The sequence below is a fragment of the Copadichromis virginalis genome, linkage group LG7 (assembly GCF_057382275.1).
Source record: "Copadichromis virginalis isolate Kocher_CV1m ecotype Utaka linkage group LG7, C_Virginalis_male_GT1.1, whole genome shotgun sequence".
NCBI classification, from domain to species: Eukaryota; Metazoa; Chordata; class Actinopteri; order Cichliformes; family Cichlidae; genus Copadichromis; species Copadichromis virginalis.
The window spans coordinates 3246033-3273632 of record NC_140624.1 but is presented as its reverse complement, the minus strand read 5'-3'; the positions used below and the strand labels follow the sequence as shown (position 1 = coordinate 3273632).

Sequence of the window (27600 nt, the reverse complement as noted above, 5' to 3'; positions counted from 1 at the left end):
CACCAGGTCTAATGCAAAGCTTGGATGCAGTGGTGTAAAACACGCCGCCACTGGATGCTAGCCGTGGAGAGGTTTACTCTGGAGTGACAAATCACACTTGTCCGTCCGATGGACAAGACTGGTTTGGACGGAACGTATTTGTCTGCCTGGTTTGTGCCGAGCATAAAGTCTGGTGGAGGGGGGATTGTGCTGTGTGGTTGTTTTTCAGGAGTTTAGGCCATTAGTTCCTGTGAAAGAAACTCTTAATGCTTCAGCATACCAAGATACTTCGGGCAATTTCATGCTCCCAACTTTGGGAGAACAGTTGGGGATGGCCCTTCGTCTTCCAACATGACTGTGCACCAGTGTACAAAGCAAGGTCCTAAGAACATGGGTGAGTGAGTAGCCCTATGGATTAAGAATGGGATTTCACTCAAGTTCATATGCATGTTAAGGCAGATGAGCAAATACTTTTGGCAGTTAGTGTAGCTGAATAAGAATAGCTGATACCAGAGTAGGTACTAAAAGTAGTGCACTGGTGGGTGAAATATTAAGCTAATAGTTGAGACTAAATAATTCAGATATAGACCAAATTTAGTTTGAAATGAGTTCAGTGGGGGTTTAATGTCCATCTGACAGCGGTGTGAGGGCAAGTCCAAGGATAAAGGTCGGGAGCTGTAAAGCTTTACTTCACTTGCAATTTTAAAACAAGAAGTATATGAAGATAGGAAGTGTTTCTTTTTTTTTCTTTTTTTTAAATACAAATTTCAGGATCTTTTTTGATTCTTTAGTGAATTGATCACAAACAAAAAGAAAAAAATAAATCATATTACATTTTCCTGTCATTTCTCATACCTTTTCTTATTGCGGATTATCTTTATGGCTACAAGTTCATTGTTCTTGTGATCCAGGCATTTTAGGACCTGCCCGAAGGAGCCTTTCCCAATCACTTCCAGCACTTCAAACCTGTAGGCAATGTGGTCATGCAACACCTGAAAGAGCAAGAGAGAGGAGAAGTGAGGATGTGAGACTACTGTGCACTTTGTCCTTGCACTAAAACAAATCTTTATATCACAGTAAAAGTAAATGATGTAAAGTAATATCATGATTTACTAACGTAACATTATATTAACTTGGTGATATTAGTCTTAGAATACAGGCAGCATTCTCTTCTTTGTACACATCAGCCACAGTGGCTTTCCTGTAACTGTCAGTCAGCGCTGTAACAGTGAGATGAGCCTCAACAGACATATGAGAGTCTAAACAACGGTCAGTCACTCAGCCTTTAACAGCTCATTCATTGCATATTGTCTATTGACACACAACTGTCCATCACATGTCTGATTTATACATGGTCAGATTGAACGGTGGAGTGGTGCCCGCAGCTGCTGGAGGTCGTTTGGTCACATACTGTTTTCATTGGCCAGCTTGTTGGTGCATAAATGAATGGCACAAATGTCTTTTACATAACGACTACTACTGTTGCATACTACATGTGGGTTCTCTATCATATCGAGACTATCTCTCCACTTGTACGGAGTGGAGAGATAGTCTCTCACTCAGAGAACCACGGTTACAATGTAACCGCACGATATGTGGATGTGCTTGTGAATGGAGTCACTTAAACTCTTGACAAACTGACCCAACCTGATGGTGACCTCATCATAATTAATATTTCTTTCCTTTTCTATTTCAAAGAAACTTCTAGAAACTACACTCGGGTGTTGACTGCACCTTTTGTTAGATGCTACCATATGATTTCTTCATTAGGCCTGTTTATTTAATCTAACTGTCAGTCTTTGCTGTGTTAGGTCAAAAATATAAGTTCCTGCAGGCTGTAAAACCTCGGCATCAACACAGATGAAGCCTGATGGTTATAATCCAGTAAAACTCTAATGCTTGCTCTGAAACATTACCCTGATGTAGCTTCCGTGTTCATCATCGTATCCTGAGTTCTGTGGAGCTCCTTGGGAACCCTCGATTTTCTGGGAACCCAAACCAAGGAACCAGATCTCAGAATAATCCATGATTTCTTCCTTTTCAAACTCTGTCAGCCGATCCTGGAAGTTCTTCAATGCTTCTGCAACAGGAAGCATGAGGAGGAAGACAGGATGAGTCAGTATCACGTTGATCTGCCAAATGCAGAGGATTCTGAAATATCGCCTTCCAATGCCAGCATGCTATTTTCATTCCATCAAGGCAATGAAAAATATTAGTTACGTGTTTTTGTTGGAACACCCACAATATATTCAAAATATGAAATAACGTTTCCTTTATGATTCACTTGTGTTGTATTCTGGTTGACACCAACATACCTACAGGTGACATGGGTAACCTTTGACCCTCGTATGCTTTCTCTTTCTCCAGCTTGTTGATGAAAATCCTGCTGTTGCGAGACACTGCCACTTTATCGACTGTTGTACCAAACCGTGTGGTGAACTGCTGAGCGGGCTTTGGCCTCTCATCCTGTTAAGTAACACATAAAAGAGTCTTTTAGCATTTTGGGAGATGAATAGTAATGAAGGATCCTCATTACGTTTTCACAGTGATTCTAAAACTACAGCGCCATTTCTCAGCTTTGAGTTAAATAAACTAGCTGACGGCACACTAGACAGCTTCTACTTCACCATGTTATGGATGCCTAGTCAATAACAGCCTTACCGATTGTGTCTGATAGTTGTTTGGACCCCCTTTGTTGGCAATTTGGGGCAAGATGCTGTCTGACTGCTGCTGCTGGTTTTTGGCATTGCTAACCATCACCTGGACCACTGGTGGCTCGAGCTGAGGCAGAGTCCCCACACTGGAATTGAACTTCTGTGATTCAGATAAATTGTTATAGAAGTGTATTTGGTAAGTGCATTCAAGACAAAAAGGTGAAACATAAATGGAATAAGAGTTAGAAAAGAAAAGCAAAGTTTTATCAGATCAGTTTACCAAACTCGTAAAGCTTGATTTTTGAAGAAAGTGAAAAATAAAATAAAACATAATAACAAAATTATTATAAAATAGGCAATTTAGGTCAACAAACAAGCTAGCTCTGGGACCTCTAAAATGATATTTCTCTACACATTCTACATTTTCATATGACAGAATGAAACACACAGGCATCTAAACAGACAGCTGTAAGAAGACGACAAATTAATTGGATGAAAATATGGCTGCAAGTGTGATATCCAAATATTCATTTTAAATGCTTGTTGCAGCGCCTTTCATTTTTTTTCATGAGAATGTGCAAACTGCACCTCATCTGTTTTGCTTCATCGTCCCTTCATGCATTTTGTCGGTGGAGGCTTGGGTGACCGGGACCTCCAGCTGATAGCGTCTGGAATTACCGGTCAGGGTGAAAGAAAAATGGGGGACAAAGACCCATGAGTCTGCGCTCTGACAGACTCTGTCAGTGGTGGCTTTGTAGGAGGGTGAGGTGCACTGACCTGCTTTTCTTAGGCTGCCACCCTGATTGCTTCGAGAGCATGATTACATGTGTCACTGCCTTGCAAGGCTCAATCCTGGCAGTGATGGTGCAAAATTAGACATCTGTGCTTTGCCAAGTCCTCTTGAGAACATCCTGCAGAACCGTCTGTGACAACAGGGTTTTTTTTCTCACGTTTTTATGTATTGAACTCAGATGTCACGGAAAACAGAGATTCCCTACATCCATAGTGATACTGCATCCCCTTTAGCAATGGATGGATGAAAATTAAACTCTTACATATTAATTATTGATAACATTCCATAAAAAAGCACTTTCATAAATTCTGATATTTCATCTCACGTGTTAAGACCTGCTGCAAGATCTGCCAACTTGGTTATGACGCATAGAGATAAGCTAAATATAGTCACAAGCACCTGCCACAACAGGCAAAGGAAGCAAACACAGTTACATGCCTGAACGTAACTGGGGGGCCATGTTGTTTAAATAACGCACACACACACACACACATATATATATATATATTTAAAAGAGATGAAAGTAGTGGCTGTAGTTTATCTTTTTCTTTGTTTGTCTTGTAGAAATTGTTAGAGTAGGTCAGACACAGCACATTAGTTTGAATGCAAAAAGAAAAGGTTGGCATCAGTGGAGGATAGACTTGGCTAAAGAACATGTTCTGGTCAGCTGTTAAGCATCATTCGGTGGGAAAGCACTGACCTGTGAGCAGGGCCGATTTGTTCCAATACGGTTGCTTTCTGCTGGGAGCCTGTGAGGGTGAGGAAAGGCCTCTGGCCGTGATGTCTGTGGGAGGAATGAGAATGATTCATAAAATGCCCTACACAAAAAGTGAGAAATAGCTGCCTTTTATTCCCAACAAGCTGGAAATAAAATAGATACAATGGGTAACCACATTTTTCTCCTGCAGTGACTTATTTTTACAGCGTGATGCAATTGGACAACGTGTCCAAGTCAAATTAAGGAATCCCTTTACACCAAAAAAGACAGATTAAAGCAGGCATGTAAGATAATAATTAAGTGTCTACTTGTGCTGGATTCCCCAGTCTCTTCAGAAACACACAGCCTCTAGGCAGCTGAGCGGGGCTGAAACCAGACGAGCTAAAATAATGCACTGTGATCCTAAAATAGATCACATCTGCAAAAACCCAGCAACACCAAGCCTCTCACTTTAAATTTCCCTTTGTGCATAGTTTGTGTAAGCATGTGCTCATGTGCACATCCATGTGCTCTGCAGTAGGTGTGCACGTGCTTCCGAGCCAGTCCTCACAGGAGAATCATTGGACTGAATGCATTACAGGGAAGCAATAAACGCTGTTCTAAAAAAGTACCACACACGTTTGGGATGATTCTGTGTGCGTCGCTTCATCACCAAGCCAGCTTACACGTGCCTTATTAATCAGCGGTTGAGCTCACAACTGTGTCGAATGACACCATATGGGTGAAATAAAGCTTAGCTTCATACGGGGATATGTGTTAAACTCACAGGCCAGGTTGGGTTGTTGTCTGCAGGTGCTAGATGGAAAACAGCTTCCAGATCACAATCTTAATCTGTATCATTGACTCAGAAGCAAATGCAACATCAAGTCAGCGTCACCACAGAACTGTCTACAGAGTGAAGAAGGTGAATTAACCCAACTAGCTGATTCGACTTTTTGTTAAAGCTTAACTGGATACAGGCGCTCTCTGGGTTCTCCCTTTACATTAAAATCAATACAGTTCTTCAGGTTAACACTGACAAGGAGTAGGGTACAATAATGTGGTCATGTTACAATGTTGTGAGTGAGTGACAGCTGGAGCCATGTAGGTCACTGTGACAGGTTGACTTCTTAAACATCACCTGTACAGGTGTGCTGTAAGCCTGGCTAATGAGTACTGAGCCACTGGAAACCCAGTGACATCACAATAAGGCAAATGTGACCTGTGACCTTTTATTCCACTGTTATAGATGCATATACATCAGCTGACACTGAATAAGTAAATGAGCACATTTTGTTTTCACTTTTTTTTCTTAAAAACAATAAATTGAATTCTGTTTTTGGAACACAGTGGATGAACTGTAACACTGTAAGACTTGGACAAACTTTTATTGTACATGCAATAAACGTGTGCTCCCTTTGCCCATGTAAATCCATAATCCATTAACACGAAGGTCGGAGGGACCATATACAAAAAGGATATTTGCTCTCATCCCAAATAAACAATGGACCTACAATCAAGACAGCAAAAGCCATGCCTTTATTGATGTGGTTAAGTCTTAGCTGGATGTAGGATCATCTCAACAGGTGTATGAGAGCAGGTTGACCTTAAAACCGTCCACCATTAGGGTCAACTGGTTAAAGGGTTAAAGCAAAGCAATAAAACCAGGAGCCATTGAGGTAAACACCAACAAACTAAAACCTGCTGCTCATGAACACTGTCATCTGTCAGACATGTCTAATCATGCTCTCCATTTATTTTGTATTGCACATCGCATGCTGAATGTGAGCACAAGGAAGAGGATGGATGTAAAGTGGTGGTAAATAGTCATCAAACCATGTGATCACAAATAGTGCTAGTCCTTAGTTTTAGACATAATTTGTAAAAAGGAATTTTGCATTTTTTCACTCATGCAGGAAAAAAAAGGCTACAATTCTTTAAAGTGCCAAAAACAGCAAAGGTTAAATTTATGTCAGTTCCCATGTAAGGTGTGAAAAATATACCAGAACACATATAGACTTACAGAATCTGTCAGCACAACAAACACTGAAGTAAGTAGGCTAAACAACGACTGAAATAGAAATGGATCAGATTTTTCATCATAACTTGGCATGCACTCAGGGGAAAGGGAGTGGACTGCGAAATAAGCACTCAAGTAGGATAGCTTATGAAAGAGAAATGGAAATCATTTCAAAGTTACGTTTAATATTCTTGGAATGAGTTTTTAAAAAAGTGAATACAATAAAAATGGTAGATTTTTACTATAGTTTCATTATAAAAGTTTACCTGTTAGAGGTCTGTCCTACAATTATCAGGGATGTTAGCCCTGTGTCAGAGCAAAAGTCATCTAAAAATGAAGATAACACATGCTCTGGCACTGGTGCCAGTGGAGATAAAGCAGTGATAATATTAATATTCACAGAACATATTCATATTGTCTGTATCATAACAATATAACACAGACAACATTATGATCCCATAAAATAATCCCAGGAAACTTTTATGAGTATCGTCAATTTGTTTTTGTAATTTTCCAATGAACTGCCTGTAAACTGGAATATTGATCCCTATTCGATTAATAAGAACTTCCTGCTTTGCTACCAGACAGTCAGTCTAGTATCCAGCGAACAAACAACTCCTCACCTTGTTATTTATTTCTGGCAGCATGCTGTGTTATCAGCCTTGACAATCCAAAAACAAAGGAGAAATTACGAAATCCAAGTCATTGTATCCAACTCTGTCCGTCCAACCTCAAAAACAAGGCGCACTTTCCAAAAGTCCAACTTCGTGATAAACACTGAATCAACACTGATGAGGAAAATCCCGATGACTGATCAGATTCCCGCAACCCAAAGCTGCCGTACTCCCGGTTTTACGCGCACACGGTAAATGCACTGTCGTCAGAGAGGAGATTAGCCCGCGAGACAAGCTGTTGTGCCGTGACGCGTTCTGCTAAGACACCGGAGGAGCCACCTGTTCAGGTTTCTGCCGCTGACAGCTGGGGCTGTCCCGATATAGATTTGTTGGTTTTTTTATCCGTTTGCTGTCGTCCACCTACACCATGCGGTGTGACTGATGCGCTCTCCAACACCGACGCTGTGCAGCGAGGGCTACACTAACGCACGCACGTACTGGCCACAATGCTTGAGCTCACTTCAGGTACTGTAAATGTTTTGTAGACTATTTTCAAAGTGAGGTCCAGAAACCTCTGCGCTGTCGAAAGCGCGCAAGTAACGCACGGTCTCACCGTCGTTCTTCAAGATGAGTCTTCATCTTTAAGTGACACGCACACGCGCGATGTGTTTTCCACAGTAGCTACATTCAGATAAATCCAGCAGGTTTACTGGATTAAAACTTTTCTTATTCCTTTTGTGTCTTTCTGCCAACATTAATTAAAATTAAGCAGTTCTGCTAAAATCTGCCATGTTTTACAGTCCTGTGCCATTTGTGTGTGCACTGCAGGGTCAAGTAGTTGATAAAAATGAACTAAAATCTCAGCTCCTTGAGCAAGATACTAAACCTCAAATTGCTCTCTGATTATCATAGTGTGAATGATAGATACGAAGCAATTAGGCTTGGGTGAATGAGTGGAGTTGTACCAAGCCCTTTTAGTGTTCAAGTAGAGCAGAAAAGTGCTATATAAGAAGTATTCTATAAAACAGAATGTCAAAACAGTGATTAATGCACTCAACGCATTTCAACACATTTGTTAGCCTTAGCACACTTTAAAAGAACTTCATAAAACTAGGGCTGCCACGATTAGTCGACTAGTCACGATTACGTCGACTATCAAAATCGTCGACGACTAATTTAGTAGTCCGAGACCGAGAAGGCCGGAAGTGTGAGGCTTAGGGATGGGTATCGTTTAGGTTTTATCCGATACCGGTGCCAAATCGGTACTTTTGAAACGGTGCCGGTGCTTAAACGGTGCTCAAACCGGTGCTTAAAGAATGGAGAACACAAAATTGGTCCAAAAACCTCTCATGTTCAGCTGTTTTTTGTAAAAAGATAACAATGTTAGCCTTTTCTGCAGCTATGGGGCATATATGGCATCACTCTTGGCTGGAAGCAGTGCTTAAACAATGGAAAAAAACACAAACTTTGTCCAAAAACCTCTCATGTTTAACTGTTTTCCACTTTTTCTTTGGTCATTTTAGCCTTTTTTAGCCAGGGTGAAGGGAGTATCTGCCATCAAACAAGAAGACAGCCGCATGTAGCTATGATGATGTTTGCTAGTTCACCTTACATGCATTAATGTAATAACGTGGTTAGCCTACTCAACGTAAATTACACACGAACAACATTAAGCTACTCACGCAGAGAAGAACGGCTGCTGCTGCATCATCATCCTCATCATTTCTGCTACACTGGCAGGGCTAGGGGCCAGGACTCTCCTCTTCTGGTTCTCGGGGGATGTTGCTAACTCCGGGTCCGATAACAGTAGATGTGCTCGGTGTGAGGTCTCGCAGCAAGCTATCAAATACGGTGCATTTCTCGGCTTTAAAAAAAACGCTATGCGTCGCCAGGTGTTTCATCTGATTTGAGGTGTTACCTCCTTTGACAGTATCACAGTATCAGCTTAAAGCACTTGTTGCTGCTGAGTTTGCATCTTTTGCTGTGAAGTACAGCCAGACTTTGACCGCTTCGCCTTGGACATTTTTAATCTGTAGCTCTGCTCTAAAAGAACCTACGTACCTGGCCCCGCCTACTATCCTTGGAAACGTAAAATGATTGGCTAGAATCTAAAGTGTATCACAGCTCAGGAAAAAAAAGCACCGAAATGTGCGCTGCTTTTCGGTCTGGTTACTACCGTTTATGACAGAACTGGTGCCATCATGGCACCGGATACCGGTACCCATCCCTAGTGAGGCTTGTCAAATGGGACGGTCTAACCTTCAGATTTGCGTCACCGCTGTGTCGGTGGAGTTTAATAAACGAACTAAAATATAACAGGACACTGGCGTAAATTCTCGACCGTCTCACACTTCTGTTTAATCAGTTTTCTGTTTGACGTTTATTCAGCTGTGTGAAAATCCCACAGGAAACCACCTGATGGATTAATAAAGTTTTATTTAATCTAATAACTTTGATCTCAGCCAAACTGATTTACTCCGGAACAAATAAAACACCGAAAAAAGCCAAACAATTACATTTTTATGTTATCCGAGTGACTTATATATGATATTTAACCCTAGTAGCGAAAGACAGCGGGGGTCTGAAAACAATGAAGCCAGGAGTCCGCTGCTCTCGCCGGCTCGAGTGACCATTGAACCCCCCGGCTAGCTATCGAGCGGGTGGGTAACAGACGTCTCCAAAAACGTCGGCGCACTTTAGCAAAGATGCGATGTCTTAAGATAAGATAAGATAAGATAGAACTTTATTAATCCCTCGGGTGGGTTCCTCTGGGAAATTCGACTTCCAAAAAAAGCACAGCAACGACCAAAGTTATAGTTACAGAATTGTTATATATATATATATATATACACACACACACACACACACACACACACACATATATATAAATACAGAGACAAATATAAATAAAATATACAAAGGGGATAAATAGAATAAATAGGAATAAAAAATAAAAATACAAGTGAATTGCACATTTCAAGTATTGAGTCTATTGCACTGTTGACTATTTACAAAAAGTATTGCACAAGGTATTGCACAGTGAGGTGCAGAGGCACTACAGCTTAGTTGTTCCCCCCTCCTTTGTCCTCCTGTTTCCCCTCCCTCTCCCCTCCAGAGAGGAGTTAAACAGTCTGATGGCGTGTGGGACAAAGGAGTTTTTAAGTCTGTTAGTTCTTGTCTTGGGGAGAAGCAACCTGTCACTGAACAGACTCTTCTGGTTGTTTATGGCCGTGTGCAGAGGATGCCCAGCATTGTCCATAATGTCCAGCAGTTTCTTTAATGTCCTTTTCTCTGCCACTGTCACCAGAGTGTCCAGCTTCATGCCGACCACAGAGCTAGCCTTCCTGATCAGTTTCTCCAGCCTGGATGAGTCTTGATAAACTGAGCAGATATTTGAAGTTTACACAGCTACTTTCTCACCTGAAAATATGTTAAAAGTTTATTTTGTGGCACAGGAAGATTAATAAGAGTAATTTTAAAACTTAGCAGCAGCTGCCATTGTTGGAAACTGAAATTGGCTGGGCCGCACTATGAATTCTGGGATATGGTGGGCCACGAAGGAAACACCCGACCCATCCTTCAAATTCGGGAAAATGAAGGACGTATTTGTCGGCTGCATTTGAAGGAGTCGACGAATTGGGACAGCCTTCGTCGCCTGGCTGTGACGTAATCGGCCTTCAAATGCAGCCTCCGAAGGATGCAGCCGACGTTTTGGGACACAGCTAATGTATTTGAGTGACACGGTTAGCGCCCAGTTAGCTCCTAGCATTTCTCAACAGCTCTGCCTCCTTTTCGACTGCCCGGGACATTTAAACAATGGATAATCCGTATACAAACAAATTCATGCTTTTCTCCTCAAAAGAGAGCGTCCCCCGATTGAACAACAGTGCCATAAAATAAGAAGAATGGCACCTAATTATAGACTTAATAATACTGACTTAGTAATATGTCACATGAAGATTCATCAGCCAGGTTAAGTGTTTACTGACAATTGACAATTATAGCGGACATCATCATCACTATTCCAACAATCCTCTCCACACAGACAAACATAAACACTCGATAACCACAGTTGAGTACGTGTTTGTAATGACACTAGTTCAGTTTACAATAGGGTTCATTTGCTCGGTCAGCAGGTGGCGGTATCCCCGTACACTGGGGAGTAAACTGCCATTAAACGAAACAGAAGAAGAAGAGAACATCTGCACATGCGCGGTACGGATCGGGGAGTCCTGATCCGTAACTATCTTTTTATTTTTCGTTTTTGTCTACATTATATTGAAATGTTTCATTATTGCAAACATTTTAAGAGATACTTATTATTCTTAACATCTCAACAGATAATCTGACCGTAACCATCATAAAAGGCTTCGAGCGGAAGTAGTGGCTTTTTGCACGTGCGTGGTACGGATCGGGTAGTGACAGTGCCCGCATTTGGAGGCCGATTACGCTACAGCGAATCGACGAAGACTGTCCAAATTCGAAGACTCAGACAAATGCGCCCTTCATTTCCCCAGATTTGAAGGATGGGTCGGGTGAATACTTCGTGGCCCAACCTATCCCAGAATTCATAGCGCGGCCCAGCTCAGTTTCCAACAATGGCGGCAGCTAGTTAGTTTTAATGTTACTCTTATTATTCTTCCTGGGTCACAAAATAAACGTTTAACATATTTTCAGGCGGGAATGTAGCTGTGTAAACCTCAAATATCTGCTCAGTTTATCAATACACATTTTCAAAAGCGCTCCGACGTTTTCGGAGACATCTGTTACCCACTAGCTCGATAGCTAGCCGGGGTTCAAGGCTCACTAGAGCCGGTGAGAACACCGGACTCCCGGCCAATGGTTTTCATTTGTTCCTGAGTAAATCGGTTTGGCTGAGATTAAAGTTATAGTTTTTACACAGCTGAATAAACGTCAAGCAGACAGCTGATTATCAGAAGTGTGAGATGCTCGAGAATTTACTCCGGTGTCCTGTTACATTTTAGATAGCAAGGAGTTTATTAAACTTCACCGAAACAATCTGCAAATGTCATTAAAATTTAATAAACTATCATCTTGTCTTTATTTTTAGTTAGCACAGACCTTAAACACTTAAAGCTGTAAGCTAATGATAGTTATATAAGAGCAGATGCTGCTGGTGCAATAAGCTGTACGTTTTACGTCCAATGGATGATGATCTGATTAGCCGACTAATCGCAAAAATAATCGGTGACTAGTCGACTATCAAAATAATTGTTTGTGGCAGCCCTACATAAAACCCAGAAGAAATAGCAATGAACTTTCATTTCACCTTGACACAACAGTTACGTGTTTTGAACCCTGACTGACATATGAAACACACCTTACCCTTCAAAGTCATATTAGAGCATGGGGCCCTTTCACAACAGCCATTCTGACAGTTTATGGCCAGGTAAACTCAGGTGGAACTATCATTTATTACACTGAGCCAAAAAAGACACAATTAAAATGTTTAATTACCTTTGTTTACCCTGCTGTAAAATGTCAAAATGGCTGCTGTTTACAACAAAACAAAACCTATTTGCATCATGTGATGCAAATGTAAGACGAGATTATTTGCTTTCCAGTGACTAATCCACACTGCAGGAGGGAAACAACTCAGTGCTCCATGTGCTGATTAGCCCGGAACCAGTACAAGAGATGAATATGATAAGACGACAGCAGTTATGCAACAACAGTGGCTACTTCAGTAATCAGCTCTGGGAATGAGCATCTATTGAGGAAGCTGCTGCTACTACCCTCATTATACTCTTATCTGTTCTCTTGTTCTCTTATTTCTCTTGCTGTATTTGTTTAGTCAGACATACAATCCTGTTTCCAAAGACGTTTAAATGCTTGAAATTAAGCCGGCAATGACAATTGGAAAATTAGATAATGCAAAGCTCACAAATTCAGATTTCTAGGCAGAAGGTTAGTAACATGACTGGGTCTATAAAAGAACAATAACAAGGGGCTATGTATGAAAGAGCCAGGGTAGCATCTGCGATACTAGCAGGTAGCTAAAATTCTATATAAAGCAATTATTTAATATACTAAATTCCCAAATACCTAGAGTGTAGTTCAAATAAAATGTAATGCAAGACAGTACAGAAAGATGCTCTTATCCTCACAATCTGCCTTTCACTTTAGACAGTAACCTAGCATCTCATTTTGAAATCAAGCTGTATGATAAATAATGCTGAATAATCTTGCAGCATTATTTTTGGACAATGACCAAATATGAAGAAGGTGCTACCAATGATAAGTTAAGGTTTAGAGCTGAGCCACTGAGAGTATTTGTCCCCTGTTGGTGGAGAAGCCATCCAAGAGGGAGGTGAACATAGTGACAGTGAGCACGCGGTCCTCTCAGAGGTGGAAGGACTCCTTTAAGTCTCATTAATATTGACAAAACTCATTACCATGCATCTATACTGCAGCATGACTGGAAAAGGGGGGTTAGATGAGAATATTGACTTCTCTCTCATGTGCATGCTAAAAATAAAAGCAGCTTAGCCAAGCATAAAGACTAGAAACGAGATGAAACAGCTATCTTGACTGCACATAGAGGACTGTAAACCTTGCCACACTTATCCTGGAAGAGTATTTAAGCAGCTTCTGTTTTGTCACCCAGGTGACAACACATTAGACGCCGCATGAGAGCACCTGAAGTAAAAAACTCAGATATGGAGTATAGAAACAATGAGAACAGAAAAATCAAGAAACAAAGGATCACAGTTTATTGACGGGTGTCATAGCACAAAATGTAAAGCCTGTGAGCATTTCTTTAAAATAAATCAATAAAAACAAAAATAAATTCTAACTAAAAACAGATAAGTGGGTGTGGCTGTCTGGAGAATGGAAACAAATGATTGCCTTTAGTCCCATCTAGGCAGTCCTGTTGCTAAATATACCTCTGGGTTGACCCTCCTGTTCCTACCCCAGCAGCAGCCATGGAGGAGGCTAAAACCACAGCAGGCAGGTGAGGTCCCGTCTTCCCACATAGCACATCTCCTCCATGCTGTCACAGCCGCAGCCTCAACGACATCTCAACCTCTAGACACTATTTCCATCCAGAGGTGCCGTAACGACAGATGGCCTCTTGTTTGAGGAGCAAATGAAAAGATTATGATTGCAGTGATGATACCAGGCCTGCATTTCCAGTAGGTTTTTGGTCTAGTTGAGCTCCATTTGTTAAAAAACAAAAATTTCTCCAACTTGACAGAACCTCGATGCTACAAACCTAAGCGATGATAAGTTTCCATAAACGATAAGTTCCCTGAAAACTTCTTGTGACTCTGAACAGTACTCCTCTACAATCTGGACCTTGCTTCATCGAGTTATTCATTTAGACGAGGTTATATTCCAAACCTCTGTGGTTTCTTCTCTGTCAGGTTTCTGCAAAGTATTTTTCTCTGCCCCAGGTTTTATCCAGAACAGAGAGGCAGACTGCCGACAGACACTGAGAGGATGCTATTGCTTTGTGCGGTTGCTATTATGAGTGAGGGAGTGCTCTCTGTCTGCTGCTGCCAGTGACGTATGGATGGGACTTGACTGGGGACCCATCCTGAGCCGGAGACAAAGCAGCAGGGGCCTGGCACTGACTTTGCCATAAAAGAGGCCTCTGGGAGTGAAGGACAGGGGGTGGGAAGTGGTGAGCTGGGACTAGGCAGATGAGAAAAGACAGGTACAGAGCTCATCATCCTCCCAGGTGGGCACTTCGTGGGGAAGTCAGATGGGGAGGTGGTGCAGCTCTAATGGCCCTCCCATGTGGTTCAACAGATGCCTGCAACTTTCCTCTTCCTTCTCACTTGTCACTGTATCCTGGAGACAAAGACAACGGGGATGTTATATCCCCCTGCCTGCTTCTCCTTATCCACCCCTCCATCTCTTCTACTCTTCTACACCTCTTTAGCTGCTTTACTTGCTGCACAAACCCCTGTGAGATGCTACAGTCTTGCTAACAAACAGCTTAGCCACCCCACCCTCCTGTAGCTACCCCTGGCCTCCTGCCTGCTACACACAACAGCAGAAACAGCAGAGCCCACAGCAGGACAGGAGACAAATGCTGACTATAGCTTTTTACTGCAGATAGTCATTGGGTAACCAAGTGTTGTAATTATCTCTCTGTATTTCTTTTTAATTTATTGCCGATGATTAAATAATTTATCGGAGGAGCTCTCTATTTAAAGTCCAGTTATTAGGGAGATAAGAGTGCAACAGTTCATATTAAATGTTGCAGTCATACCAAAGACCAAAGGACACGCTGTCAGTAAGCACAAGCACGCTGCGCTCACACAGGTTCCACCCCTCCACTAAAAATAAAATCTGTAAATCACCATGTTTTGGTGACAGGAAAAATGTTGCTATTCCTGTAGCATGAAGCACCAGGGTACTGTATTCCATTACTGCTCAGTCAGCCAATTGAGACACTTGAGGTACAGTAGCTGCTGTATCACTTCTCTCATCCTGTATTCTCTTGTCCTGTATTATTTAATTCATTTGCTCCTCAACCAGCTGGATCAGTCATATAACTGGGCTATACCTTTTTAATGTCTCTGATCTGGATAGAACGAACAGTAAGTCTGTTAAGTCATGACCAACCTGCCACCTCTGAGAGGACTGCAACCTGGTGCCTTACATGCTGTTGGGCCTTTGGCTAATCGCTGCCAGGTGCAGGCAAATTGAAAGAAGATGGGTTATCGGCCAAAACAGACCGTGTCAGTGTCCCCTCCCACATGGCAGAGAGGTATGTGGGTAGTGTGACCCGGCTGGCAGGTGCAATGCAGCATCTGCAGTTTAAAATGCACAGCAGACGTCTCAGTAACAGCATGTCACCATGTGCAATATGGGTCAAGTTCACAAGGTGGCACAACCACATACACTTTAGTCACACAGGTGATTATAAACTCACTTGTAACATACATTATATGTAAACAGTTTTTGTGCAAAAGTGCAAATTTTGCAAAGGTGTTGTGGCTAAGATCCCCAGTCTGTTAAACCTACTGTGGAAATAAATGAGTTCATTTCTGAAGAACAATAACGATGTCGTCATTGAGTCGCTGCATTAAAAGGGCATCTGATAATCTGTTTTTATTAAAGTAATTACAATCAAGCCACATTCTGAATATTAGCCCGCTCAGCCCCATTCTCTATAAGGAGGTCTGTGTGCTTGTATCTGTGTGATTGCATTCATGTTTGCTATGTTAGTGTCTGTGTTTCTTTATTTGAGTAAAGCTGAAAATTAAGCAGTTCCCAGGCAAGCGAAATCTTATTAGGCACGTGGAGAGGCTCTCTCCAGCAGGGTGAAGACGGTGAGACAAAAACAGGCAAATAACCTCAAGTCGACTTGTGTCCATCAACAGAAACACAAGCCACCGTTTGTAGTAAAACATTGTCTAAATTTGGAAAAGTATCTGCCCTGTTTGACAAAAACATCCTGCAATCAAAGTCAACTGAGCAGATTTGTCCTGATGAATAAATTAATGAATTGATTTATAATAAGAAAATATCAATGAGGATATTTTCCAATAATGGGGACATTTTGTGGTTAGCACTGTTGCTTTAGACCAAAGTCTTGTTTGTTGTCCTGAGTGGGATTTCTGGCTTTCTCCCAGAGGTGTTAGGGTCCCTGGGTCGTTGACCCAGTGTTTTGTGTTTTTGGTTCTTTGATTTTGTTATTTCATTATATTCTAGCTTTGCTTTATGGGTTTTAGGATCATTCTTAGTTTAGGTTCTCTGGGTGGGGTTGGTTAGAGTTTTAGTGTTCTGGTTTTCTGTCTGTGTTCCATAGTTGCTGTCTTCCCTGTCTGCTGTATCCCCACATCCAGTCAGTGTTTGTGTCTGCCCTGGTCCCACGTCTCTGTTCCCTCTGTAGTGCCTGCATGTGAGTCTGTGTTATGTGTTTCCTGTTTTACTTTGAAGGTCTCTGTCTTATCTCAGTGTGTTCAGTTTACGCTTCTTTGGTCTCGTCAGTTCTGATTTGTCCCAGCTGTGTTTCCCTCCTGTTACTCATTCCCTGATTGCTCCCTCTGTGTATTTAAGCCCTGTGTTTCTCTGTGTGGCGATCTACCGTTTATGTTGCTGTGTGTTTTGTCAATCCGCTGGTGTTAGTTTGTTTTTTTGAGTTTTTCCAGTTATGTTATGTTTGCGTTCAGCATTAAAGCTGTTTTGGTTTAAGTTCTGTCTCCGGAGTCTGCACCTTGGGTCCTATTCCTGCCTGCACACAGCCACACCTAACAAGAGGTTCGGTTAATTACCAGTTTTAAATAGACTGAAGGTGTGAGGTGCTACCTGTCTACCTGCCCCTCCTCTCACCCCTCGACAGCTGGGATACGCCGCAGCTCCTCCAAACCCTGAACTGGATAAGCCTTTAAAGCAAACCAGTGAATATTTTCTAATGTTTAAGTTGTAACGTATGTCATAAAATAGCAAATAAAAGCAAAATCAAAGACAAACATGAAATTAAATGGCACTATGTGATATGATTTCATGATATGATCTGAGGCTAACAAAGTGTGATGAGTCAGATTTCTAAAAACGAAAGATTGTGACAAAAAGCTGCTGAACTCTCTTCAAACACATAATATTTATTTTACTTCAATATTATATTGTTGTGATTTATATGTTTGTGTGGGGTGTTCGATGGTTGTGGAGGCTGACCTACTACTTCATATTTGTGTCAACTGTGCTGGCCCGTCGGGACCACCTACATGTATAATCCTCCCATGCACTATAATACAATCTTCACCATTTCATGTACTGTAATAACCACAAACAGATATACAAGAGCTTCCTGTCTGCCTCCTTTATCAGACAGACTGTCACAGAAAACACCAGAATTGGGCCACAGGTCATTTTTCTGTGGCCTTGATCGGGGGTTGATGGGGCTGTGGTGGAATTATTATACTTCCCCATCGTGGCACCGACAGATAAACCCCTCACTGTTTGAAATTAATCCAACATACAGACTGAATGCTTGCTACCCGTTGCACCCTTGTTGAATGCCTCAACACAGAAAGAAATCCCAAAGATTTTAACTGTAACTAAAATAAAATGTTATGTGGTCATAAAAGCTCTGTGATTCAGTCAGAAAATAGTCTTTTTTAAACATTTTGCGTTGCTATTTCTTCACCTCTCTTAATCTTTTGAGCTGCAGTGAGACACATAGTCAACAGCCAAAAGTACTCCTGCAGGTCTAACTGTTCTTCGCACTGCATCGCTGTGCAGCTATTCTCTGAAAACCATTAAAAACACGCTGGAAGTCTTTTCTGTTTGTGAAATTTTAAAAGGCCAGGAAACCGATTGTACTGATGCCCTACAACTACAAGAATAAAAACACAAAACATATTCTAGCTCAGTAACAGTCGATAGCCTGGCTGGGTTTAGTCTCATCAACATTGATTGGATCCAGCTTTGGATACTCCGAGCTCTGTTGTTCTGTTCACATCAAAACTAAATATTTTGGAGATATTCAATGCATTCAAGTTAAAAGTCATGATGTCGCTACAGCAGTTCTACTGATACAATCTCTAGTAAGACACCATAGCCTATATTTATCTTATTCTTTCTAAATTAATATAGAGCTGGAAGTCTTACCTCATGAATTATTCTTTCATCTAAGATCTGCGGCATTCCTTCCCTGGAATGAGCCCTGACCCAGGGCCCCATGTCTGGCTCAGACCGCTGCACTGTTATTTCAATAAACCCAATAAGATGAAATTAATTGGCCTGCTTGTGAGGCAGCTGAGGCGTAAAATGTTTGCAGGTGCATGTGTGTGTCAGAGTTCAGCTCTATAATCAAAATGTGTGTGTGTGATATGTTTCACTGCTAAATATGTTTACAACACCGCAGGATTTACCCCCTGTCGTGTGCGGTGCGGGCGCTGACCTAAATGCCCCAGACTCTGCCCTGCCAGGTTTGAGAACCTGAGGATGGAGTCGGCGCGCTTGTGCCATCAGACCTGTGTGAGTGATGATGGCCTGACATCTCTGGCAGCCCTGTGACCACAAACCTTGTCTACAAATGGGTCTAATGTTGCGCCAAGTGAGCTATAATCTCCAGGCAACACAGCATTTAATTTTCCATTTTCAGCTTTCCTAGAAACCATCCCCTCCTTTACTTTCTAATCATCAGTTGGCAAGCTAAGTTATGGTAACCCACCAACCAGCCAACCTTTTTGCGTCCCAGTGGTGGGACAAAGTTGAGCCTTATCACCTAGGTAAGATCAACTGTCCACTTCTGACCCCAAAGTACTTACTCTCCTGTCACCTACCACAACAAGCCTTTGCACCACCCGGGTACGAAGCAGCCAATGTTTGAGCTAGACAAAGACAGACAATATACAGCCTTCAAAGTGTATCATTAGCACAAATTGCAGGATTTAATCTCATGGCTCGCATGATGGATGCAAACAATGAAGAATGAAACATTCATTGAGTCCTTCCCCATTTCTACAGGTGTATACTGACACACTCTGGCTAGCACAGGCGTGGCTTAAAGGTAAATCCTGATTAATGTGATCCTGATTATGTAATACAATTACAAGCTTTCATGAGAGGAAGTGCAATTATAATTACATAAATGATCATCATAGTAAAAGACACAAATACTTATTATTAGTGGGGGGGTTTTAAAACACTTTTCATTTTCAGCCAACAGTGAAGTTTGAATTTGCTGCTTCAATCAAAACTGTGCAAAACTACTAGATGATTTAAAGTAGTCACATCTCATATTCTTAGATATTGCATTATACTGTAAAACTGTGTAGGAATCAGTGAACCAATCGCAACAAATGTGTCCTTTTATATAACGATATTTTAGATTAGACCAGATTACACAACAATTCTCCTGAGCCTATGGAGATGGAACGAAAGGGTGTGATGGGGGAGGACGTTGGCATACCCTGCAGCTCGGTACTGCATGACTCACTGTTAAAGGAAAACAGACACTTCATGCAACTAAACCAGACACTCATTAACTAAACTCCCTGGGTGGCTGTTTACACAGCATTCTTTGTAGATCCAATTAATGTTTATCGGCCGAGGAGTGTTCTGGCCTCTTGATCCTCTCCGGGGCAGCATCGCTACACCTCCTCACCATTGTGAAATTTAGCCGTGACATGGTGGCCTAACCAGGATCACACCTTGGCAGTATGAGACCTGCCCAGCTTGCAGGAACCAGTGGGAGGAATAGCAATCGCTGGCAGAAATGAAAATGTTGCTATGGCTGGAACTATTTTGGTGATCATGGAGATTCACATGTTGACACGAGTGAGAGCCATGTGACAAACAAGCCGCAGGCCGTTCAGTTGGCACACACAACATCTTCCATGCATAAACATAAACTCGAGGGAACACAGTGCAGGAAAGCAGATCCGCAAACACGCTCGGAATGAGAAACAAGAAACGATCGTTTGATTAGGACATGATTAGAATTAAGCTCATCGTACTTCAGATGTAATTTACGCGCAGAGTCAACTTTGCAGTAAAGTGACAGTGTGAACTCTGTGCTCACTGACATCGATATCAGCCTGTCATTCAGAAGAGGTGAACCCTATGTCTCTCTAAATGACCGGCTTTTATTCAGGGGTCCGGTGTCATCAAGGAACAAAGCAGTGATGAGAAACTCTATCAGGGGCAAGGTTCATTAGAATAATAGGGTGGCACACTCCTTATTCCACATTCTGTGGAGGTGGCTGACCAGGTGCAATGCAGTGAAGCATGTCAAGAAGTGCAAGAAATATAATCAAGGTCTTAATCTAACGTAGTCTGCTACTGTGTTTTTATACAAGCTTTTATAAAACTTTTATGCAGGCATTTCAGTGCTAAATTTAAACTGCAGATCTGCTATTCCAATTACACTATTTAATGTTACAACTTTATTCAGCTAATTCATGAGCCATGGGGTAAGAAATCTCTTAACATAGAGATGTGCACGTGCATGAAGCTCCCAGTATAAGGCAAACATTGAGCTTCAGTAACGGGATGAATGTCCATATGTAAGTCATATATAGGGTTGCCAACTCCCTGAAAAATAAATAAGGGACACCTCGTGGCCAGGGCCGGGCAACCCAGTTGTCTTCACCCTTCCCAGCAAGGCTGGACTGGGACAAAAAATCGGCCCGGGCATTTTGACTAGAGACCGGCCCACCAGGATAAAGATTGAAATGTGACGTCATTCAGGGATAAAACCGCAAAGGATTCTGGGAACTTGTGGCAAGAGGTACTAGCGCACGCAGGCTTTCAATTGAACTCAGTCACACAGCGATAAAAAGAAACCCAAAAAATGGCAAGAAGCTGTTGTATTATTAACTGCAATAGCCGGTCGCATGACAGCCACGGGAAGCCGATGGGTAAAGAGATCGTTTTTTTTTATCGGATTACGTCGTTGAAGTGAAAATTTTTAAGCCATGTTTCCGAAGTAAGAGCCGACGGATGGTCTGGATATACCAAATATAACGTCCCAGAACACTCCAGCTCACAGGTTAGTCTGCTCCAAGCATTCCCACAAAGGTCAGAGTTTTGTAGTAGTTAATGCGTCATTTTTCTTAACATAATTGGTGATATAGATTACAAGCAAGTCTGGCGCTGAACAGAAATTGTCGCGCTATGCTCCTTTGTTTATTGTGCATAAATAGTGAATTGTCCTGACACAATATTGCGTTTCGCTTCTGTTATAACCATGGTACACTGACAAAACCATATACTTTTATTCACAAGATAAAACAGTTGTTTTGTATCACTAATTGTCCATTGCGATTACAACATACAATATTATTGTCACTGCTACATTTCTGTAATGCTACTGTAACCGGTTTCTGCTTCATCCCGCTGCAACAGTTCGGCCCAGACTCCTCGACTCTGCGTTGTGTAGTGTTTTTAAAAAGACAAGGAGTCTCTGATCGATCGTTGCCACTTTATTTCCTGAATGGAAACAACGGTGTATTATCAGTGCACAGGCTCGCCACACACCACTCCGCACAGCACACTACGGCAGAACATCTCATTAGCATTCCGCTTTAGCATGCAGTTTCACACATTAATAAACAAATGAAAAGTACATAAAACTGGTGTTGGACATGTGTCCACTAAGCACTTATTACACTCGGTGCTCGTCAGCTAATCAAACATGTTTTATGTGTCTGTACTACTTAGCTATATTGTGTGCGGAACAATACAACTCACCTCTCGTATGGCTACGGCAGACTGGCAGCGATTACTGCAGCCAGCCACACCGAGAGGGGGGGCGCTGTTTCCCCATTACACTGATATTTGTGGCAAGTGGAATAATACCACATAAACACTGTTACACTACCAGAAATTATTTCCACTACTAATTAATTACCGTTGAGCTCAAAGGTCCTATTAATAAACTGTTAATGAATGTGTATTTATGAAGACGATTTGTGAGACTGGTAAACTTATGATATGTACAATAGTCTTTCGTTCTACACGGTGCATTTCAAGGTCCTGTACCCATCCGTCGGTAAACTGTACCTGGGCTTGTTGCAGTGACCTGAAGTTACTAAAGTTCATGAGTGTATGCACTCACTCCAAGAAGCGTATAATTATAAATCTGAGCGTGGTGAAAGTTGGGCAGCACGCTGACGTCTTTTGTCCACTCTTTCACTCCTTTGATTTTTTCCTCGTATCTTTTCTTTGTCTTTTCGTCGAGTCTGTCTTTGTACGGACCGGCATTGTTCTCCTTTTGTTTTGTACATTCCTTTTTTGTGCGGCAAAGAAAAAAAAGAAGGTATTGGAACCGGAGAATGAACGTTTTGCGGTGCTGCAAATGTTTGCATTTGATGCGGTACTTGGATTGTTTTGCCACGAGTTCCCGGCATGCAATGCGCGAAAATCACGTGATTGCTAAACAAGGGGGAGGGTGCATCCAGCCTCCTCGGCTGTAATTGGTCCAGCCCAGAGTCGATCATGACCAATTGGCCAATCCAACACCTTTCATTATATATACCCTTCCTAAAAAAAAATAAAAATTAAAAAAAATTAAAAAAAATCCATCGGCCCATAAAAACAAAAAATCGCCAGCGGCCCACCGGGCAAATGCCCGGTATGCCCGATGGCCAGTCCAGCTATGCTTCCCAGTGTGGTAGCTCTTTTTTTGTGTGTGAAATTATTTTTTTTAACCATTTGACTTGAATTTGATTTAAGCAGATGCATATTCTTTGTGATATGAACACATGGGAAACTAATGATCATTTAGCCATTTATTTTTAGCTCAAAATGACAACATTAACACATAAAACAGGTCTCCTTCTTAAACAGAAGCCTGTCATGCTTAACTTTTGAGAACATAAGTAAATCTTTCTTTAAAAGAACTCTGTCCTGCTTAACTTAAAATTATATAAATTAATAGAAAACAATAGAAAGAAAAATATTCTTGTAACTGTGCACATTTAGTGCATTTAGTACAATTGGCTTCAGTTGAGGTATTATTTCAGCTTTTCTAATGCTAATCAGCTGCTCCTGTTTGTAAACCCGCTTGTTCCCATGATTACGCATCATAACTCATCATCATTATTCATCTATGTATTACTTTTATGTATTAGTGATCTATTTGTTGTAATCATCTATCCTTGCAGATGTTTATTACACAAAATAAGTTATATTATCACACTTCTGGCCACATAGCGCTGATATTCACTGCACATGCCCATATTAACTTTTTCCAGCCAGGTGTTTTCCTTTTCCCATTCCTCCCTGTGCTTTTGCAGCCTATTTTTCTTTCTCTGAGCGAACAAACATTGCTGCTCTAATGCTGGGCTCACACTGTGCGATTTTTGGCCCATTTTGAGACGATTTCTGAGTCGTGCGACGGATTTGGTGATCAGACCGATTTTGGCCTTCATCGTGCGTCGTGTAGTATACGTGGGGTAACGAGAAGTGATTAACACCTCACGACCAGCTCCCGATCATCAATCGCTCGTGAGGGTGTCACCGCAGCCGCTCACACTGCGCACGCGCAAACACGTAAACGTCGGTGAAAAAGACGGAGCAGCACGGCTGTGCAGCGTGTGATCTGGACACAAGCGATGGAGGCACAACTTGTAGAACTTTGGAAAGCTCATCCGAGCCTTTTCGATGTGGCATCACAAAATTATCACGACCACAACAACCGTGAAAATAGTTGGATCTACACTGCTGCTCAATCACAGCTGCCTGATCATGTTTTTCATTAGCAATTTAGCAAAGTTGATGGTGGTGGTGTGTCTGTGTGAGTGAAAGACAGAGCGACAGATTTTCTGTTATAACCTTCATTTTATGGAGGCACAGTGTGAGCACTCAGGTCGCATCAGAGCATCGGGCCGTATAGTGTGAGACCTGCATCGTGACATACGAACTTCTAACCCCTGCGAGTCAATCGTGCAGTTTGAAAATCGCGCAGTGTCTGCCCAGCTTTAGGTGTACTGTCATCCGAGACTTGCACCGCAGTGTCGGCGTTTGTTTCCCTGTTGGCCATGCTTCTTGTTGTGGTCATCTGTTGTCTTCCGGTATTTTCTCTGTAAGCGACCTTTCCTCGACCAATGAGATAATCTGAATTGTCATACTCGAATTGTCATAAGTGTGCTGTCAGCTCATTGGTCACAAAGCAGGAGAGGGGCTGGGAATTATGTTTTCCAACAAAGTGTTAATTCCATTAACATTTATAGACTACTTTTGATTCTCACTGTATTACGGGACAAAGTGCGTCCCTTATTAGCTCAATACGGGACGTGTACTTTTGTTTCTAAATACGGGACGATTCCGTATTTTAAGGGACGGTTGGCAACCCTAGTCATATATGTCCAAGTACATGCATGAGTCACTGTGAGATATAAAAAGCATTCTTAAATGATCAAGTGGACTTGAGCAGTGAGTCATAATATACGAAAGCTGCAAACTTGAAAAGACACTGCCTGCTCCAGTCTCAGCAAGCATCTGTTGAGAGCAGCTGCTTGCGTCCGTATTTTGCAATGACGCAAATGCTTCGCATCGATAGCCTAACTTAGAAAACCAGAAAAATCTTTTGAACTGACACCCTAACCATCCATGGCAGCTTCAAATGATGCCTCAGCTACCACTCTATCAAATATCTCACTGATGATCAAAGATTTTTCAGCCTTCTTATGTTGGGCATCTTTTAGCTCAACAACCTGTGGGGAGTTCTATTGCTAATTAATAAGGATATCTGTTTGAGGGCCTTTTTTAAGTGTTGGGATCAAAGAATAAGAGGAGCCATGATAGGATTAAACAAGGATGCGTTTAGCTGACCCATTCTGCAGTATGCAGTAATCCACATGGAAGACACAAACCGAGCTTGGCTTGGTTGTGCTGTTTTAAGTGACGATGGGCTTTCTTATTGCTGTGATTTGGCCCTCTCCACAGGTCATTAAATTCCCACTCTCTCAAACCCAACACACACACATGCAATATCAATCTGGTGTCCCCAATTCCCCAAATTCATATGTTCTCTCGTTTGTTTCTCCACCTTGCTCATCTATTTTCTTTATCAAAATATCCCTGCTTTACTTAAAAATAGTCTGAATGACGCTGAACCCAGGATGCTTTACAGAAAGACAACAGTGAGCATGATCTTTGTTGCATTAAAGGATGCAGTAATTTCTCCTCCACTGGTCTTTGTCCACTATTGGCAAAGAGGTCCAAACTGTATTAAAAGTTTAATCAACAGTAACTATAAAAGTGTCCGATAGGAGCTCAGCGAGGGAGGTCTCAGGTGCTTTGAAACACACTAATCCCATCATGCAGAAGGGAGGGGGTGGGCGAATCAGTCCACCCCTGCATGAATGTGTCCTTGCAGGGCACAGTTTAAAGCTGTGGAACCTTCCAGGAAGAAGAGATGATGGGGTTAACACAGGTGTCCGCGCGGAAAGCTTCAGATATGGGACGCGTGTAACGTCATAGCTATTCGCCATCGAGTAGTTTTGCTCTTCCCAGCAAATGGGAATAGAGCACATCTCTCAGATGCTTCCATGGTGCAGGCCAAGAACTTTACAAGGGAGAGCATGTTCCCCAATAAATCACTTCTGCTGAGAGCACACAATCACCCAAATAACATTTATTTAATGGCCTGCAGATGAACTCGGGGTGTTTGGTTACTTGGAGGCCTTCCGTCACCCCACAAAACCTTGGCAACAACACTAACTTATGTAATACATTAAGCTTTCATGATGGCACAATTAAAAGAAAAAACCCCTCTCAAGATTTAGTATACAGTTGAAATAATAAAGCACAGTGGTAAGACAAATTGCTGTTTCCATACCTTGATCAGAAGGGGAAATGTGCATTTTCTCTCCTTTAAAAGCTTATCCAGCTTATTTTTGGGGCCGTTTCTGTTCAAAGAAAAAAAAAGATAATAGTATAACAACATAAACCTGCTGCTTTATCAACTGCAGATTAAATTACTCTTCAGTTATGCCAACGCATATTGATTCATCTTTCAGAAGCATAAGTCTTGCACTAATTATTGTCATCCTTGTTGCCAACATTACATCTGCATGCGGTTTCAGACTGAAACCACATGCAGATGTAATGTTTGCATACTGTGAAGTTTGTTTTTTCTTACAGCAGACACAGACGCGGACTCTTCCTCAGCAGCTTACTGCGTACACTACACTGACACCTTCTGGACACAAGTTTGTCTTTTATTAAACACATTCAACTCTTCATCCAGTCCATTCATAAAACTGAAAGTGTCACTAGGATTAAATAGCTTTATCGGTAAACAGGGAATGTAAAGAAGAGACTCTAAATCCCATTACGAACTAAAAACGTCTACGTTAACTCTTCATGGGCATTTATTTACTTCTTTATATATTTCACTAAATGCAGAGTGCACAGCATTACATACCACAAACTTCTAAAAGAGGACCACACAAACCTTTTCTCCGAAGACTTGTTCGGCGCGCTCATGTTGACGTGATCAGCAAGGTGGTGTTGATGAAGCGGTTATGCGCGGCATGCCCGCTAGTCAGGTTTTTAGGCGGTAATAACAAACGGCTGGCAGCCTTCGTGCTGTCGTAGTTACCACCACCGGCTTATCCCAAACACAATGGCCGTTGTACACCAAGTGCTCACTGACAGTGTTGTTCTCCCTTTTTTCTGACGTAGGCGCTTAGTTGCACGAGTGTGCCCGTGTGAGAGAGCACGAGACAAAGGGAGAAGAGGACACCCGCTGAGCTACACGTTTCCCACATATTGCAGCACTCAGTGACCACACCGGCAACAGAGACGTAGCACGGCGTAAAGGAGGGCCCGCATACTTTCATATTTCTACAAAGATACAAATTCTTTCTAAAAAGATTCCAAATTTCAAAAGAAACTAGTGCTGCTAATGTTAACCTGGTTACCATGTTTCGTTTTAGCCCTTTGAATAAAATATTAAAATATTAAGTAATGTGATAAATAAATAGAAAGAATAATGCAGAATTTGTCTCTGTAGTTCAGAATAACTCTCTTCATTCAAAGTCCAAACAGAGCACTTCTAATAAGCAAGCAGGCGCTAGCATAAGCCCACACCTGCCGCCCAGTACAAACATGCAGACACCCAGTCTACTGAAGACTGGTGGCAAAATCGAGCATTCTTATTTGCTAGCAATGCCATGTTTTCTTGAAATATATTTAATTAAAAACAATTTTTGAAATTACTTCTTACGGGCATACAGGGAGTGCAGAATTATTAGGCAAGTTGTATTTTTGAGGAATAATTTTATATTGAACAACAACCATGTTCTCAATGAACCCAAAAAACTCATTAATATCAAAGCTGAATGTTTTTGGAAGTAGTTTTTAGTTTTAGCTATTTTAGGGGGATATCTGTGTGTGCAGGTGAC

General features: G+C 41.8%; 1 protein-coding gene across 4 annotated transcripts in view; it reads right to left on the bottom strand.

The window, feature by feature from the left end:
* Positions 1–26887, bottom strand: part of dyrk4 (dual-specificity tyrosine-(Y)-phosphorylation regulated kinase 4) — a 31386-nt gene extending 4499 nt beyond the window's left edge. The window contains exons 1-7 of one of the 4 annotated variants that reach the window (XM_085461195.1): positions 26649–26887; positions 26031–26100; positions 4127–4210; positions 2641–2793; positions 2295–2445; positions 1896–2059; positions 835–971 (exon numbers count right to left, since the gene is read on the bottom strand). In XM_085461195.1, coding sequence (XP_085317321.1) covers positions 835–971; positions 1896–2059; positions 2295–2445; positions 2641–2793; positions 4127–4210; positions 26031–26100; positions 26649–26680 — 791 coding nt within the window. In that variant the 5' untranslated portion in view covers positions 26681–26887. Of the gene's footprint in view, positions 1–834; positions 972–1895; positions 2060–2294; positions 2446–2640; positions 2794–4126; positions 4211–6766; positions 7291–13665; positions 13771–26030; positions 26101–26648 lie in introns of those variants that run through there. The other 3 variants (XM_085461194.1, XM_085461197.1, XM_085461196.1) reach the window with 3 other exon arrangements.
* Between the last annotated feature and the right edge of the window lie 713 nt (positions 26888–27600).